This window comes from Ovis canadensis, chromosome 16 (genome assembly GCF_042477335.2).
Source record: "Ovis canadensis isolate MfBH-ARS-UI-01 breed Bighorn chromosome 16, ARS-UI_OviCan_v2, whole genome shotgun sequence".
In the NCBI taxonomy this organism is placed as follows: domain Eukaryota; kingdom Metazoa; phylum Chordata; class Mammalia; order Artiodactyla; family Bovidae; genus Ovis; species Ovis canadensis.
In genome coordinates this window covers 25,418,656-25,435,082 of record NC_091260.1, presented here as the reverse complement: position 1 = coordinate 25,435,082, position 16,427 = coordinate 25,418,656, and the positions used below count along the sequence as shown (strand labels likewise).

At 43.3% G+C, this 16,427-nt stretch overlaps 1 protein-coding gene across 8 annotated transcripts in view; it reads left to right on the top strand.

The window, feature by feature from the left end:
- The window catches only part of MAST4 (microtubule associated serine/threonine kinase family member 4), a 618,638-nt gene that overhangs the window by 578,042 nt on the left and 24,169 nt on the right, over window positions 1–16,427 (top strand). For all 8 annotated transcript variants that reach the window (XM_069556213.1, XM_069556212.1, XM_069556211.1 and 5 more), the window contains 7 exons: window positions 535–667; window positions 1,635–1,800; window positions 3,644–3,745; window positions 11,100–11,222; window positions 11,427–11,539; window positions 13,315–13,442; window positions 14,092–14,327. In XM_069556213.1, coding sequence (XP_069412314.1) covers window positions 535–667; window positions 1,635–1,800; window positions 3,644–3,745; window positions 11,100–11,222; window positions 11,427–11,539; window positions 13,315–13,442; window positions 14,092–14,327 — 1,001 coding nt within the window. The remainder of the gene's footprint in view (window positions 1–534; window positions 668–1,634; window positions 1,801–3,643; window positions 3,746–11,099; window positions 11,223–11,426; window positions 11,540–13,314; window positions 13,443–14,091; window positions 14,328–16,427) is intronic.

The following is a 16,427-nucleotide window of genomic DNA, read 5'->3' as shown; positions in this document are numbered from 1 at the left end:
AAAGCTTTCAAATGTGCATTCTTTGCATGTATATGAGATGTAGGTCTTGTCCTTAGTGAGTAGAAACTTAAGTTTGAGCCAGAAGTTAAAGTCTGAAACAATACTATGTTTTTCTTCCAAGTTCTTTATCTTATTTGAATCATAGATTGGTAGCTTATCTTAGTTGCTGATGTGTAACATAGCATTATCGGTAGCCCTTTCTCAGTTATTTTTTTAATTCTGAAAATGCAAAGGCGTCAGAGTTCCATACTTGAATTTTTCTGAGTTGTAAGTGATGCTGTATGTAGATGCTCCAGGGAAGACGAGCAGGTCCCAGTCTCCAGCCCTCCGTTGTGGATTACACTCAGCTGCCAGATATACATTAATATATTTAACATCTTTGTGTGACTTCATCTCTTTGCAGGCTGGATTTTATAATAAGATTGATACCTCTATACTACATAGTCTTAAAAACTGTCAGTGGAAGGGAGAAGAGTAAAAACAAAACAATGAGCTTCCAAGGAGCATTGTCATACATGTTCTTCTGCTTCACAGTTTGTTGGTCACCTCCATGGGGCACATAAAGCTGACAGATTTTGGATTATCCAAGGTGGGACTCATGAGCATGACTACCAATCTTTACGAGGGTCATATTGAGAAGGATGCCCGAGAGTTCCTGGACAAGCAGGTAAGGTCGCATGCTGCTCAGTCCTAGTAAGTGTTGGTCCCGTGGTCGGGTCTGACTCTTTGCGACCCCATGGACTGTGGCCCACCTGGCTTCTCTGTCCATGGGATTCTCCAGGCAGGAATACTGGAGTGGGTTATCATTTCTAATACAAAGTACAGCATTGCCAATGAGATTCAGAACCAAAACTTGCCTAGGCTGTCTTCGTATTAGCGCTGGGGCTTTAGATGTCTTGATAAGCCTTACATTTAATAAAGTGCAAATTGCTCCCATTTTTCTCCCAGGACCTCTTTGAACTATAGGTCCCTCCACATTCCTCCCCCAGCATTAAGCTCTATTAGTAAGACGAACGATGTAATTGCTCACAAGTGAGAGTGTGAGAGAGACAAATGGAAAACTGTTTTTGTAAGGAATTCAAGAGTCTCAGTAGAGTCCTCATGAAGCTCATGATACGTCGTACAATCACGGGTGCTAAACTCCGAGCCATGGACCATTTCTCTTTAAGCACGCCTCATTACCATGTGCCCACAATCTGTTCATTGTACAGTTACTTAAGGTGAACATGTCTCAACCATCAAGCTTTTATGAAGTAACCAGGATGTGAATATATTTCGGTTGTATAAATACTAAAACTCTCTGAGAGTGACAGATGAAAAAAAGTGCAGTATTATTTTAAATTTCAGGGATTACAAATGTTTTTGCAAAGTAAGTAAAGCTATTCAAATTTGAAATTAGATATTACACACAGTCCTCTGTTAAAGCAGCATTTTAAGCTTTGCCTTTTTTTGGTATTTAAGTAATTCATTGCCTTTGGTATGATAGATAATGATTGCGAATCGCTGGTCTTAAGTTCTTTGTCCATGGGGTTGAGCAGGTGCACTCTAGGCAAAATAATTGATATTGAGCCATCTTGCTCATTTTAATTTGTGTCTAATATTCCAATTATTCTAATATTGCAATCATCTTTTAGGTCTGTGGCACACCTGAATACATTGCACCAGAAGTGATTCTGAGGCAGGGCTATGGGAAGCCAGTGGACTGGTGGGCCATGGGGATTATCCTCTATGAATTTCTGGTTGGATGCGTGCCATTCTTTGGGGACACTCCAGAAGAGCTATTTGGACAAGTCATCAGTGGTAAATATTGTCAGGAGTTATCTCTAGGCTACCGTTGGGAAGCAGCTTTTTAATGTAATGCTGGGGAGTATTATTGTTTTTACTACTAAATTGTTAACCTTTATCAAATGGTTTAGCCAACAAATTAAAAGAACTCACTCATCATAGCATGAAACTGACTTTCACAAACTCAACGGAGCCATTTGTGTTGGAAATTGATCTGAAGAAGTTTTGTTAACATGGAATTTAGTACTAGCGATGTAACTGATTTTTATGGCATGCTTTATCTGCAAAAGAAATTGGTGTGGGATTTGCAAATGATTTCACTGCTGTCCAGTGTTCCTTTCCATAATAGGAGAGTTGCACCAGGGAAGAAAAGGTTGATGTGGATAACATTTGCATAAATGGGGAAAATGGCTATTGGCACAGTGAAGAAATTAGCAAAAATGTAATAAACCCTAAAACAAATGTCTACCAAATAATAAATAATGAGAATGGGGAGGAAGCAAATTTAATCCACAGATTGTTAATGATTTCATTGGTAGTTGTTATGGTGTAATGTTATTTCTTAACAGCTGTTCATCTTTCATTTAAATTCAATAACCTTTAGATCTTAACCTGCAAGCTGACCCTAACTATTGTTATGTGGCTTGTGGCAAAACTAAATGATAATTAAATAGGCCTATTACTACCCTACCTGCTGTTTTTATAAATGTTCCTGAAGCAGAGATCAGAAAGGCCTCTCTTACTCTAAGTTTGTTAGTCATCACTCACATCTTCACCCACCTCTGGTCCCTTCTGGACTGTACTTAGAAGGCCCAACGCTGGAAATAGGGGCATAATTCCTTTTGGTATAAGGAGCCTTTTAATCACAGCATTATTTTCTGTCAGTGACTTTGCAAGCCAGGCATCTTTGTAAACTTGAACAAAGTAGATTTGTGAGTTGCCTGCAGTGTATAACCCTTTTATACAATATCTGAGCTCTTTATGGATTTATAACTAGACTGTCTTCTGATATACCAAAGCCTGAGTGGCAAGAGGAATCAACTGTTTAATTAACACAAGCAGCAAATGCTGGCTTTGTTTTCTCAATGCCTTGCGGCTCAGATGCATATTCATGTTTTATTTTCCAAATCAGATTTAAACTGCAGGAGAGGAAGCTAGAGGCAGGCACACACAAAAATAACTCATGTTTTTATTGCATTTCCATACACACTGGCATGCACACCTATCTTCAGGCCAACTCCTTGAGAATGTAGAACCTATTCTAATATTTATGGCAGATTTTAAATACTTCCATTACTACTATTTCTTTGGGTTCTTTTCTTCTTCTTCTTCAGTCTTAGCATTTTAACCTTTTCTTTGTCTCTGGAGATAGTTATTTTCACAAAATTATTTTTCACTCCTCAAAGCAGAAGAACTCTAGAGTTGTGGCCAGATTCTCAGTTAAGTATGATAGGAGAAGAGAAAATCTGATTCCCCATGATCCCTGGGTGGGTGATTGCGTTAAACATAGGAGTTTAGAGTTTCCACTATATTGAGGCCTCTTAATATTGAGAGGACTAAATTGCAGTGTCAGTTCTACCAAAGAAAAATGAATCAAAAAGGTAAATGAGAGATACTCATTTGAAATGTTCTCACACTGCCTTGTTGAAAGCAGTCCTATACATATCTTGTGCAACAGTGCTTCTCAGACTTGACTGATCCTGGGAATCAACTGGAGGAATCAGCTGTGGATTCCGATTCAGCTGGTGGAGTGGGACTTGAAGTTCTGCGTTTCTGACTCCTGGATGCTATCCATAGTGTTGGGACGTGGACCACCATTTGAGCAATACAGACTATCAGCTTCCTTTCTTCCTTTTAGATGAGATCAACTGGCCTGAAAAGGATGAGGCTCCACCCCCTGATGCCCAGGATCTGATTACCTTGCTCCTCAGGCAGAATCCCCTGGAGAGACTGGGAACAGGTTAGAGCACATACGTTTTAATTTTGCTAATGAAATAATGTCAGTGTGGAGCACTCAGAGGTTTGTATTTTTGTTTTGTTTTTTGCATGGGAAACATCTGTTGACTGATGCAGAATATGACTACAATACAGTATAACAATATTTAATTTTTTTTTCTGATTCAGAGCAGTATGTATGCTATGAGGGTTGGTGGCTGTTGTTCTGCTGTTGTTCTTTTTTGGAAAGCAGAAATTTTTCTTACTTTGTTTCAGTCAGTAAAATTTCTCTGGAAGAAAACTTCAAGGGCAAAGGGCACATGTAACTCTTCTGTCTTGAAAAGCATGAATCTTAAAAATTTGAAACAGAAGGTTAGGAGTATGGAGAGTTTTTTTTTCCCTCTGGAAGGATTTGACCCAGCAGTTACTATCTACAAGTTCTGAAACAGGTTATCAGTATTTGAACTAATTACTAGAAACGAGTGCCTTGGGTTGAGCCATACTATCCTGTCTTGGTGATCAGCACCATGGCCCAAGAAAGAGGGTTAAAAAACATTAACATTCAAGATAAAGAAGGTAGTAGATTTATTTCTTGCTGATTATTTCTTCTGACTGTTCTACTACTAGTTTTTTGTTTTTCCAAACTCCTTTTCCTTTTCTTCCTTATATTCTTAATAGACAGAGATTGCAATACAGTCCTAGCCAACTCCAGTATGTGAATTTACCTAGATGAGTCTAAATATTAAATACACATAATGTACACACATGCGCACACATACAGCACACATCACACATACACACTGTATTGATAAAAATTTTCATCAGTGACAATTGTTGACTTGCTGGGTTGTTTATTCTGAGCTGTTTCGTCCTACCCCATTTTACTAGAAAGATAAAATGCTGATGAGATCATTCTCTCACTCAGTTTTTCCTAGACAGAAATCATTTGCAAAAACACCAAATATATATATCTTATATTGTGTTCCACTTTTGCTCAGAGCTTCCTCAGTTGCAGAGCTCTTTTCTTGCTTAAGTATGGACTGCTGTGCTACCCAGAGTTTCTGATGATGCATTAAAATCCGTGGACCCAATCTTTATTTTGTAAATAAAGTTTTATTGAATCACAGCAGTGCTGTTCACTTGCACATTCTCTATGGCTGTCTTCATGCTGCTTGGCTGAGCTGAGTAGTCATGACCAACTCCATGGCCCAAGAGGCCTAAAACATCTACTGTCTGGCTCTTAGCAGAAAAACCTGGAAGACCCTGCCTTAGAGAATCCAAGAAGCTTTCATTGTTTTAATTTTTTTTTTTTCTTGGCCACACTACAAGGCTTGTGGGATCTCAGTTCCCCAACCAGGGATTGAACCCAGGTCAATGGCAGTGAAAGCCAGTGTCCTAACCACTGTACCACCAGGGAATTCCCAAGAAGTTTTAAAATCAGAACTCAACTAGGAAAACTAATTTGAGTTGAGTTTTGTGCTAGAGTGCCTGCGTGCATGCTAAGTCACTTCAGTCGTGCCCAACTTCGTGACCATATGGACTGTAACCTGCCAGGCTCCTCTGTCCATGGGGTTCTCCAGGCGAGAAAGCTGGAGTGGGTTGCCATGCCCTGCTCCAGGGGACCTTCCCCACCCAGGGATCGAACTGCATCTCTTCCATCTCCTGCATTGGCAGGGCTGTTCTTTACCACTTGTGCTGCCTGGGAAGCCTTTATGCTACAATACCATGTGCTTTCTGCTTTCTTCCTTGGATAAGTGGGCCTTTTCCTAGGAAAGGCGATATAATGGAAGCTAAAGGCATAAACTCAGTTGTCAGCTTGCCAGGGTTTAAATCTGAACTGTGTGATCACGAGCAGGTTGCTTCCCTTTCTGTGCCTCACTCCCTCATCCATAAAGTGGAGCTGATAGAAGGTCTGCATCCCAGGATCACTGTGAGGATAAAAGATCATCAACGCTGTCTATTGGGACCAGATGTGACATTGCTGCTGGTGTTGTCATTTTGTATTTTTCTTGCTTGTATAATCCCATGCTTTCCCCTTTGGCATATGAGACTTAGGAATGGTGAGTGTGCTCCCACCTTTGAGCTGATTGAACTCTTTGAACAGAATTCTTTATCTTTCTTATCACCCTATTTGGATTTCCTTTTGTCTGAAGTGACTGGCAAACTGGTTATTTCCCTCTGCCTGTGATCTACAGTTGGATTTGCCTTATGGTTCAGGAGATTAGCATAGCTGTCCAAGAATGGCAGTCAAGGCTCTGTGTGGTACAGAGATTTGAGAGGTGGTTTTACTCACTTGAGTCAAATGTGAGAAGCAGAGGCATTTTAAGATTGCCCTGCAGCAATAGAAATATCTGTTTGTATAGTCTAATCAACTGTCCCAGGGAAGTATTGTTCTAAGGTAAAGCTAACAATGTATAGAAATCATGTCAGCACTCCTGCTAAAGAGTTCTCTTCAGTGTTCGCGCGTCACTTTGGGGAGTTTTCCTATTTACTCTGCCCATTTCTCTCTCCTAGGAATGTGTGGGCTCTCGATTGGCCGTTACTTAGCAAGACAGGGCTACAGCTGGTGGTCAGAACATCCACGTCTGTACGTTATATGCTGCAGCTTATCTTTGCACATGTTCTCCTTGACTGCTGCTTTCAGTCTTTTCAGGGTTTGACAGATTGAGAAACAAATCTAGCAGAAGCTTGAAAGAGACTTTAAAGGACCCTGCCCAAGGTCTCAGCGTTGTCAAGGAGAGCTTGCCAAACAGGCAGGTCCAATGTGACGGGTCCCAGTAGGGCCCAGAGAGTGAGTCTGAGAATCCCGCAAGTCTGCCATGCTGCTTCCAATGACAGTGTTTGGATTTGATGCATATTAAGAGGGCACCATGAAAATGTGCAAAATGCACATTTGCCCGAGAGACTAGAGAGGCTGAGAAAAGGAGTGTGAAGAACATAATGGATGTTTAAGAAAATTCTGTGAAAGGAGAGAAAAGCTCACTAGTGCCAAACCCTAACTTGCGATTTGGGACCTTGTCATACTTGAACTTGACTTTTGAACTTGTAGAATATTGAGAGCAGCTGGGCTTATTGGACTTGAGACCTGCTCAGATGTGACTCATTCCCACCCATGAGCCAGCTGGGAGGTCATAAGTCATTTCTTCATTGCCCGGAGTCTCAGTTTCCTAATCTATGGAAATAAGCATGTCACACACCTCACAGGATTATTGTAGGATTGAGTGTGGGCACGTTGGAGGAGGTATGTGGTTGCATTAATCTGGTGCAGAACAGGAGCTCGAGAAATGATCACTTTCCCTTCCTTTACCTTTCTGGTGAATTCTTAAGGTGAGAGTGACATTTGATGAGTTCCTGTGTCTGATGATTTGTATTTGGCTCATAAAGCCACCATCTATATTATTCCAAGAGGTTGTTGCTCAGTCACCCAGTCATCTCTGTCTCTTTGTGATCCCATGGACTGTAGTATGCCAGGCCTCCCTGTCCCTCACCATCTCCCAAGTTTGACCAAGTTCATGTTCATTGCATCGGTGATGCCATCCAGCCATCTCATCCTCTGATGCCCTCTTTTCCTTCTATCCTCAATCTTTCCCAGCATCAGGGACTTTTCCAATGAATCGTCTTTTCACATCAGATGACCAAAATACTGGAGTTTCAGCATCAGTCCTTCTAGTGAATATTCAGGGTTGATCTCCCGTAAGATTGACTGGTTTGATCTCCTTGCTGTCCAAGGGACTTTCAGGAGTCTTCTCCAGCACTGCAGTTCAGAGGCATCAATTCTTTGGCATTCTGCCTTCTTTATGGTCCAGCTTTCACAACTGTACGTGACCACTGAGAAAACTACACGGACCTTCGTTGGTGGAGTAATGTCTCTGCTTTTCAACACACTCTCTAGGTTTGAGGTTGTGCTGCGTGCTTAGATGCTCAGTTTTTCCAACTCTGCGACCCCATGGACTGTAGCCTGCCAGACTCCTATGTCCATGGGGATTTTCCAAGCAAGAATACTGGAGTGGGTTGCCATGTCCTCTTCCAGGGGATCTTCCCAGCCCAGGGATCAAACTCAGATCTCCCACATTGCAGGCGGATTCTTTGTCTGAGTCACCAGGGAAGCTGAATACTGAAGTAGGTAGTCCATCCCTTCTCTAGGGATGACTTCCTGACTCAGGAATTGAACTGGGGTCTTCTGCATTGCAGGTGGGTTTTTAACCAGCTGAGCTACCTGGGAAGCCCCAGGTTTGAGGTTGTTAGCCCAGGGTTAATTTTTCTCTGGTATGTCCTTTTGATTCTTTTGTTCCCCCTCTCTCCAGAAGTGCATGAAAAACAGGGCTCAGTGATAAGCAACTGCTTCTCAGTGGGGCACAGAGGCCAATGGTTGAGACCTGGGCACTGGGTCAGCAGTGGGCTGGGCTGCCTGGGGAGGGCCCATTTGTCATTCTCTATAGAGAGCAAGTGAAGGCTCTCACCAATATGTGTCCCAGGGTGCAGGTCAGGGAGCAAACCGTCTGGATATGGTCTGGAAGTGTCCTTTGAGCCTCTGGGTCCAGAGAACTCTACTTTTCTGGGTAAAGTTGAATGACCTGGATGTTCCAGAGCTGTCATTTGATGAGGTCCCAAGAGTGGCAGCTGTACAGTGCTTGGTAGGCCACGAGGTAGGGCCTGACTCTTTGGACCTCAGTGTCACTGGCACAGTGAGGGAACCGAATTGATGCATATTTAAGCCCTTTGATTGTCTCCAAGCAAAGATCACTGGAAGAAAACATCCCCGGCAGCTGTGTTTGGGGATGTTTGTTGGGGTGGATGAGAACCAGGATGCACGGAGGACTGGAGTTGGACTAGGCAGAGATGCTGGGGAGCTGGGTGTGTGGCTCCCTTCCCCAATACCCACATGGTGAATCCATTTGAGAGTTGATGCGAGAGAGAGGGCAGGGTAGGATCCAAACTAAACCAGGCCTCCCCTTGCGTGGCCTGTGGTGCTGCGGCACTGAGGATGGACTGGTGGTCTTTAGACAGACCTCAGCTCAGCCCCTCTAACCCTTCCTCGCCGGACGATCTTGACCCAGTATGGTTTACTGCTTATTTGCTTTACCCATCCAAAAAATGGAGCTGACAATGCCTACTACGAGGCATTACTTTCAGTGGTTTAATTAAAAGAAGCAAGTTGCCTCCTGTCTCTTGTGTAATACTTGTCAAAGTTGGCCCTCAAATCCCAGCTGCTGATGTTGTTGCTCTTGGGCTCAAAATCAGACTTGAGTATTGTGCTGTAAACAAGGAAAAAGCCTACTGAATTCTAGATGAAGAGTCTAATCATACTTTGTAAAGAACCGATTCTCCCTTTTAGGGGGTGATTTTTTTCACTTGGCATTTTTCTCTTCATTTCATCATTTTCAAAACATTGGTTTCCTTTCACTGGTTTAGAGCCCTAGCCAACCTGCTCCTTGTGCTCAAGTGAGGCCCAGTGAGGACAGAACGATGACTTTGAACTTTACAGATACCTCCCCTGCCCCAAGATTTTTCATTCAGCTTATATTTCTCACCCTATTCCTTTTGTACCTCACCGAGGACAGGACGAGAAGCATGGGTAACAACTGCATTAAAGAGGCATTTGCAACCCCTGTTGAGGGGCATCTCCTGGTTGGGAGATGGATTAGATCCTGGTACTAGTCTTGCGAGAAGTATCTCTTCCTGAAATTGTTTCAAGATTGAATTTTCCTTATCTCCCCCATCAACAGTGTGCATGTTGATGGTAGGATGGGGGTGTGTCTCATGGTGAGATTTTTATAACGTGTACCTTCTCTTTACATGGGAAAGTGAAAGTCGCTCAGTTATGTCCAGCTCTTTGCAACCCTGTGGACTATATAGTCCATGGGATTATCTAGGCCAGAATACTGGAGTGGGTAGCCTTATCCTTCTCCAGGGGACCTTCCCAACCCAAGGATTGAATCTAGGTCTCCCACACTGCAGGCAGATTCTTTACCAGCTGAACCACAAAGGAAGCCCAAGAATACTGGAGTGGATAGCCTATCTCTTCTCCAGAGGATCTTCCCAACACAGGAATCGAACCAGGGTCTCCTGCATTGCAGGCGAATTCTTTACCAACTGAGCAATCAGGGCAGAAAGTATACTATACAGTCCATGGAATTCTTCAGGCCAGAATACTAGAGTGGGTAGCCTTTCCCTTCTCCAGGGGATCTTCCCAACCCAGAGATCGAACCCAGGTCTCCCATATTGCAGGTGGATTCTTTACCAGCTGAGCCACAAGGGAAGTCCCTTTACATGAGGGACAGTGTAATACTTTGATGGGGTCTGCCCTTCAAAATCTCTTTAAAATCATAAACTGAATTACAAATATTAATTCAATTCACTGAATTGTCCTATCAGGCTCACTAGGCAAAAAGAAACCTAAAACTTAGGAATTGTGATTGCTTTCATCACACGTATTATAAATCTATCAAACAAGTTTGCCAGTTTCTTATTTAAGACTCTGTAAGCCATAGAACCTAATTCCTACCAATGTTAATGGACAATCCAGTAAAATTGAATGATAACCATTATATATTATCAGCTTTATTAAAATCTTACCTTCATACATATACCTATGGCTGATTCATCTTGATATATGGCAGAAACCAACACAATATTGTGAAACAATAATCCTCCAATTAAAAATAAAATTTTTGGACTCATTTGGAGTTCCAGTGGTTAAGAATCTGCCTGCCAATGCAGGGGACATGGGTTTGATTCCTGTTCTGGGAATATTTCACATGCCTCAGTCAGTGACTGAACCTGCATGTCCTAGAGGCCACAGGCCACAACTAGAGAGTAACCCCACTCGCTGCAACTAGAGAAAGCCTGTGTGCAACAACGAAGGCCCTAGTGGCCTAGATATATATATATAACTTTTAGAAAAAGAGAAAAAGAGAAATCGACTGTGGTAGGTACCCCCCACCAAAAAAATAAAACTTACCTCCAGAGGAGTTACTGCCATGAGCACGTTTTATGCCATCTTAGAATTTTAGGGAGTTATAAGCAGCAAGTCTGCTTTGGGCCAGTGTGTGTCCACGTCCCCAGGTTCAGCATAATGGGATTTTAAGTGGCCGTGTCATTAACTTTTGAAAAATGGAGGAAGTCATGGAAAAATTAACAAAGAAAAACTGTGTCATAGCAACTGCTGTTAGCAAAATCAAATCCCCTGCTGATAAATTATGGGAAAATTTTTGGAGCTTTGGGTTGTAGCGTGAAAAAAATTTCCCTGATTTCTTTAATTTTCTCTTGATAGAACTTTTTTTTTTTTTCTGTTGTTCTTAAAAACTGATGCTTACCTTTGTTGGGAGGAGAACTGAACACTTTTCCCTCTGTTCTTTCCCTCCACTCCCTACCCTAAGGTGGTGCATATGAAGTCAAACAGCATCGATTCTTCCGTTGCTTAGACTGGAACAGTTTGCTGAGACAGAAGGCAGAATTTATTCCCCAACTGGAATCTGAAGATGACACAAGTTATTTTGATAGTACGTGCATTATCTGACATAAAACATTATTTGGGCTTTTCTTTGTGGAAAATCAGCTCTGTTTTTGATAGGTACCTTTCAGTCCTGAACCCATGAGTTCTGAAACATAATGTTGCCTTGATAGAGAAACTCATAATTAAAATAACTAAGTTAAAAGCTGAAATTCTGAGTAATTGAAACTGCTTTCCAAACCTTTCCCTGCAGCTCGGTCAGAGAAGTACCATCATATGGAGACCGAGGAAGAAGATGACACGAATGATGAAGACTTTAATGTGGAAATAAGGCAGTTTTCCTCATGTTCACATAGGTTTTCTAAGGTAAGTGAAATATGGCATAAACATAGAGGGTCTCCATGTTGACCATGGTCTAGCTCTTGCTGGGCCATGGAGGCATCTTCCCATTGCCTTTATAAGAAGAACTTTGAGCTCATTGTGTGCACAGCCCTCTTCTAGGATTCCACAGATACAACATAAAGGAGAAGGCTTAGTCCTCGATATAAGCCCATTCACTTGGAGACAGTTGATTGTGAAATGAGACAATCTCTTCATCAGTGATGGAAATTGTAAGATATATTAAAGGGGCAGTAGGCCAGCCAAGCTAGAATTTTGGAAATAGATCAAAATCAATGTTGGAGAAAGGTGCTTTTTGACTGGTAGTGGGAAGATTTAAAAGACAAACCAAAGACACACCTAATAGTCCTGAGATAAGCAGGGCCCTAGGACGATAGAAATGAACCTACAGGGCACCCTACCTTCATTTTGCTATTTTCACTCAAGCTATATTTTCTGTTGCCATGGCATTTTACAGCATTATTGTGTAGCTTTTCTATAGCAATGAGTGATTTGAGAGTGTTCCGTAGCTTTTTCTAAGTGACTACCCGGAGTGCTCTGCAGATTGGCCAACACTGCCCTCCCTGGGTACAGGAATGACACAGAGAGGCAGGGATTTCCCTGGAGGGGAGGCCCAGGTCTAGAGCAGAGCCAGGAAGGAAGCTGATGACAGAGTTCAGGCTCTCCTGGTACCTGTTCTCTAGCCTGTCAAAGCCATCCCCTAAGCTGCTCCCTCTCTGCTGTCTCCTGTTCTTTCGCTGCTGCTGCTAAGTCGCTTCAGTCGTGCCCGACTCTGTGTGACCACATAGACGGCAGCCCACCAGGCTCCCCCGTCCCTGGGATTCTCCAGGCAAGAACACTGGAGTGGGTTGCCATTTCCTTCTCCAATGCATGAAAGTGAAAAGTGAAAGTGGAGTCGCTCAGTCGTGTCCAACTCTTGGCAACCCCATGGACTGCAGCCCACCAGGCTCCTCTGTCCATGGGATTTTCCAGGCAAGAGTACTGAAGTGGGGTTCTTTCACTACCTTCCTCCTAATCCCAGGAGATTATAGGAGCTATAAGGGCCATCCCCATGAGAACAGCAGTTGGTTGGCTTGGGCGTAACGAGTGCTTCCTGGGTTGGACTCTCAGCTCTCTGTTTATGCTTCCGTCTTGCCGGTGGTACAGCAGAGACCTCAGTTTGCTTAAGCTATGATCCCCTTCAGAAATCCCAGTATCAATACATGAGGCTGCCTGTTGGTATATGTGATTTATAAGCCAAACACATAACTCTGACTCCTCACCAAGTACACACTGCATCTCCCCCCAACGGGTCTTGAAACAGGTAATTTATTTTTCTCTTCCCTCTCAATTCCAATTCATTTTTCTACTTCCTGCACCTGACTGGGGGCCATTCAGTCTTTTTCTCTGTGATTTTCTTTTTCTGATTGACTTCATGGTTAAATGTAATCTAATGCATGCATTGATCCTAGGCCTGGAGACCCCAATGCATCTATGGATTTTGTTTGCAGATACAAAGTCCATAGTGAGATATGGTGAGAATGTGATGAATTCATAGCTCCCCACTCCAAAAGGAAATAAAATTGTACAATTGGCCACTCAACTCAGGACTCAAGTAAATGCATTGGAAAGTACCTTCTGAATACATGGCCCTAATTCAAACCTTAGTCAAACTCTCAGCTTGTTCTTCCAGGACTTTTTTTTTTTCTTCTGACAATCCCTTTCAAGAAGATATTAATAAGCACTGACTCTTTGCCTTGCAGGTTTTCAGCAGTATGGATCGAGGTACTCAGAATTCAGGAGAAGAGAAGGAAGACCCTGGGGACAAAACTAAAAGCACAACTTTGCCATCCACGGAAACGTTAAGCTGGAGTTCAGAGTATTCTGAAATGTATGTGAAATGCTTGTTAAGAAGCGTTGTAAACAGTAGCTACTAGGGCAGTGGTTCTTCAACGTGAGCATGCATCCGAATCTCCTGGAGGGCCTGTGGAAGCAAAGTGCTGACCCAGGAGGTCTGAGATGAGGGCTGAGAATGTATGTTTCTCTTTTCCTTTTTTAAAAAAGACAATTGTCTATCCTTTTACATTTTTTTCATATATTTATTTTTAACTGAGCTGGGTCTTTGTTGCTGCACAGGCTTCCTCTAGTTGCCCTGAGAGGGGGCTACTCTCTGCTTGCAGTGCGTGGGCTCACTAGTTGTGACTCGTGGGCTCTGCGTGGGCTCAGTACTTGTGGTGCATGGGCTTAGTTGCTCCACAGCATATCAGATCTTCCCAGGGATCAGACCCGTGTGCCCCGCATTGGCAGGTGGATTCTTACCACGGGACCACAAGGGAAGCCCCAAGAGTGCATTTCTGACCGGTTCCTGGGGATACCTCTGGTCTGGCACAGTTTAGAAGTCACTGCCCTCAACATGTGTTGGTTAGGAGATCTCAGTTCCATTTTTACCTGTTTTTTGTTTTTTTTTTTTCCTAAAATTCACCTTGCACACAATTTTCCAGTGTCTATAGATATATGACTTCATTTTTTTTTTAATTAAGGCAACAGTTATCCACATCCAACTCTTCGGATACTGACAGCAACAGACATAGGCTCGGTTCTGGGCTGCTTCCTAAGCTGGCCGTTTCAGCAGAGGCAGAACATGATGGGGCCGCTCCCCAGCCCAGAGAGCTGCATGAGGAGCCGGAAAAGCCAGCCCTCCCTGCTGCAGAGAGTGCCCAGGAGGAGCCCGAGGTCACCACCCCGGCCAGCACCATCAGCAGCTCCACTCTGTCAGGTAAGGCCGTGGGCTGGCCCCTGCCATCCCAGCATCGCCCGCCAAGTTGACAAGTGACTGCAGTGCTCGGAGTCCCAGGCCTGGCTTCGGACCAGTCTTGTGTTGCTAGACTCTCTCACAGCCCCACTCCTTAGTCCTGGGCGGTGGACTCCCCAGAGCTGAGATCAGACACATCAGCCCTCTCCTTGGAGCATGGCTGCATGGCCAGTCTTTCTTGCTGCACCTGAAGCCTTCACGTCCTCCGATGGGTCCAGCGGCGCCCTTGGATGGTCTTCAGAAGTAGAAGTAGGGGAGCTTGTTCTTCATTGTTGAGGCAAAGGCACAGCAAAGGTCTTGTGGAGTTGCATCTAACTCAAAGTGATGAGTAAGCAACCCTGTCAGACAGTCAACAGGACCCTCAATAGCATCTTAAATCACCACCTATATAGCATAAGCCAGTTTTTCCTCCGGTGTTCACATGGGTAGTTGTTTCCTTGAAGGAGCTGGTTTTTGTTGTGGGGCCACATTATACCCAGTCACCGAATAGTCTCCACTCTAAACTGTACCTCAGTCAGTGCAGCAAAATTCTCATGCCATGAGGTTCACGGATTGAGAGGGGAGAGGGGAGTCAGAAATACCGACAGAGTTCAAACTGGTATCTTGTGTGGCTATGAAACCACTCCACTGCACACAGGTTTCCAGCCTCTAGGTAACCGGTGAAGACACTTCTGAGACATAGTTTGGGGTGTGGGAAGCAGTCCAGGGGCTTAGGGCTTTCCTGGGAGAACTCTTCTTGGTGTTACTTTTGTGTGAAGTAAGCCTTCCTGACCAGAAGAGCAGCGTCTTCATAGGTTTTTGGATGCCTGTGTATCATGGCGGAGAAGGCAGTGGCACCCACTCTCAGCACTCTCGCCTGGAAAACCCCATGGACGGAGGAGCCTGGTGGGCTGCAGACTATAGGGTCACCAAGAGTCAGACATGACTAAGCGATTTCACTTTCACTTTCATGCATTGGAGAAAGAAATGGCAACCCACTCCAGTGTTCTTGCCTGGAGAATCCCAGGGATGGGGGAGCCTGGTGGGCTGCCGTCTATGGGGTTGCACAGAGTCGGCCACAACTGAAGCGACCTAGCAGCAGCAGCAGCAATATATCATGAATACTTGCAGCCCTTAATCACAGAGGTGTCCTCATTAAATGATTGGACTTGCGCTTCCCTCAGAGCAAGCCCTTGAGGCGCATTTCGGATATTATTTGGTTTATAAAAATGTTATGCATAGCACATCCTTCCACAGAGCAATGTGCATTTATGCTTTCAAATAATAAAAATATGGGTATGGCTTAAGGTTGCTATAATAAACGTTTTCATTAAGCCATATCCAGTATGCTATATTGATAACCATGAATGATTATCATGAAATTTTTTTTTAACTAACGGAATATTCAGTGTCTATTTGTTTTGTTTTGTTTTGAATCATTTCAAAATAACAAATTTTACACTCACTAAAAGGTCTGGTTCTGTGGAGCTTCATGTGAGCTGATAGTTGATCATGGGGAAAAATAATGTTGGGTTTTCCCCTTATCTCTTTTCCTCTCAGTTCTGTTTCCGTGTGGGATAATTCCGCATGTCCTAACTTGGTGGAGCCAAGATAATAGCAATGAAGAGGTGTGCAAAGACAAGCTAGTAGCCTCAGATTCCTGTTCCTCTTGGTTTCACATCAAATGTGGATATGTCAAGCGCTTTGTATTTCTGGTTACTAAGTTCTCATGTGTTTCTTAGTTTATTATTTACTCTGAATAGAGCTGCCTCTATTTCACATTTATTCTTAATATGATGAATTATTTATGATCTCTTGGACTCTTCTGCCTACTGACTCTCAGAAAGTTATGAGGGAGAGGGAGGGGAATGGTGTCTAAGCATTTGATTGATTACTTTCATAATTAAAAAAAAATCTGTCTCTGTCCTGCCATGCATTTTGATTAATAGATTCAAACCACCTTTCTCTCTGTCTCCCCCAGACACACACTAAAAATAATCAAAGACCTTGGGGGCCATACAGAATAGAGAGATGAGCTGATTTGCTCATAGCCAAGGGTAATTAGGAAATCTGAAAACCGTGACT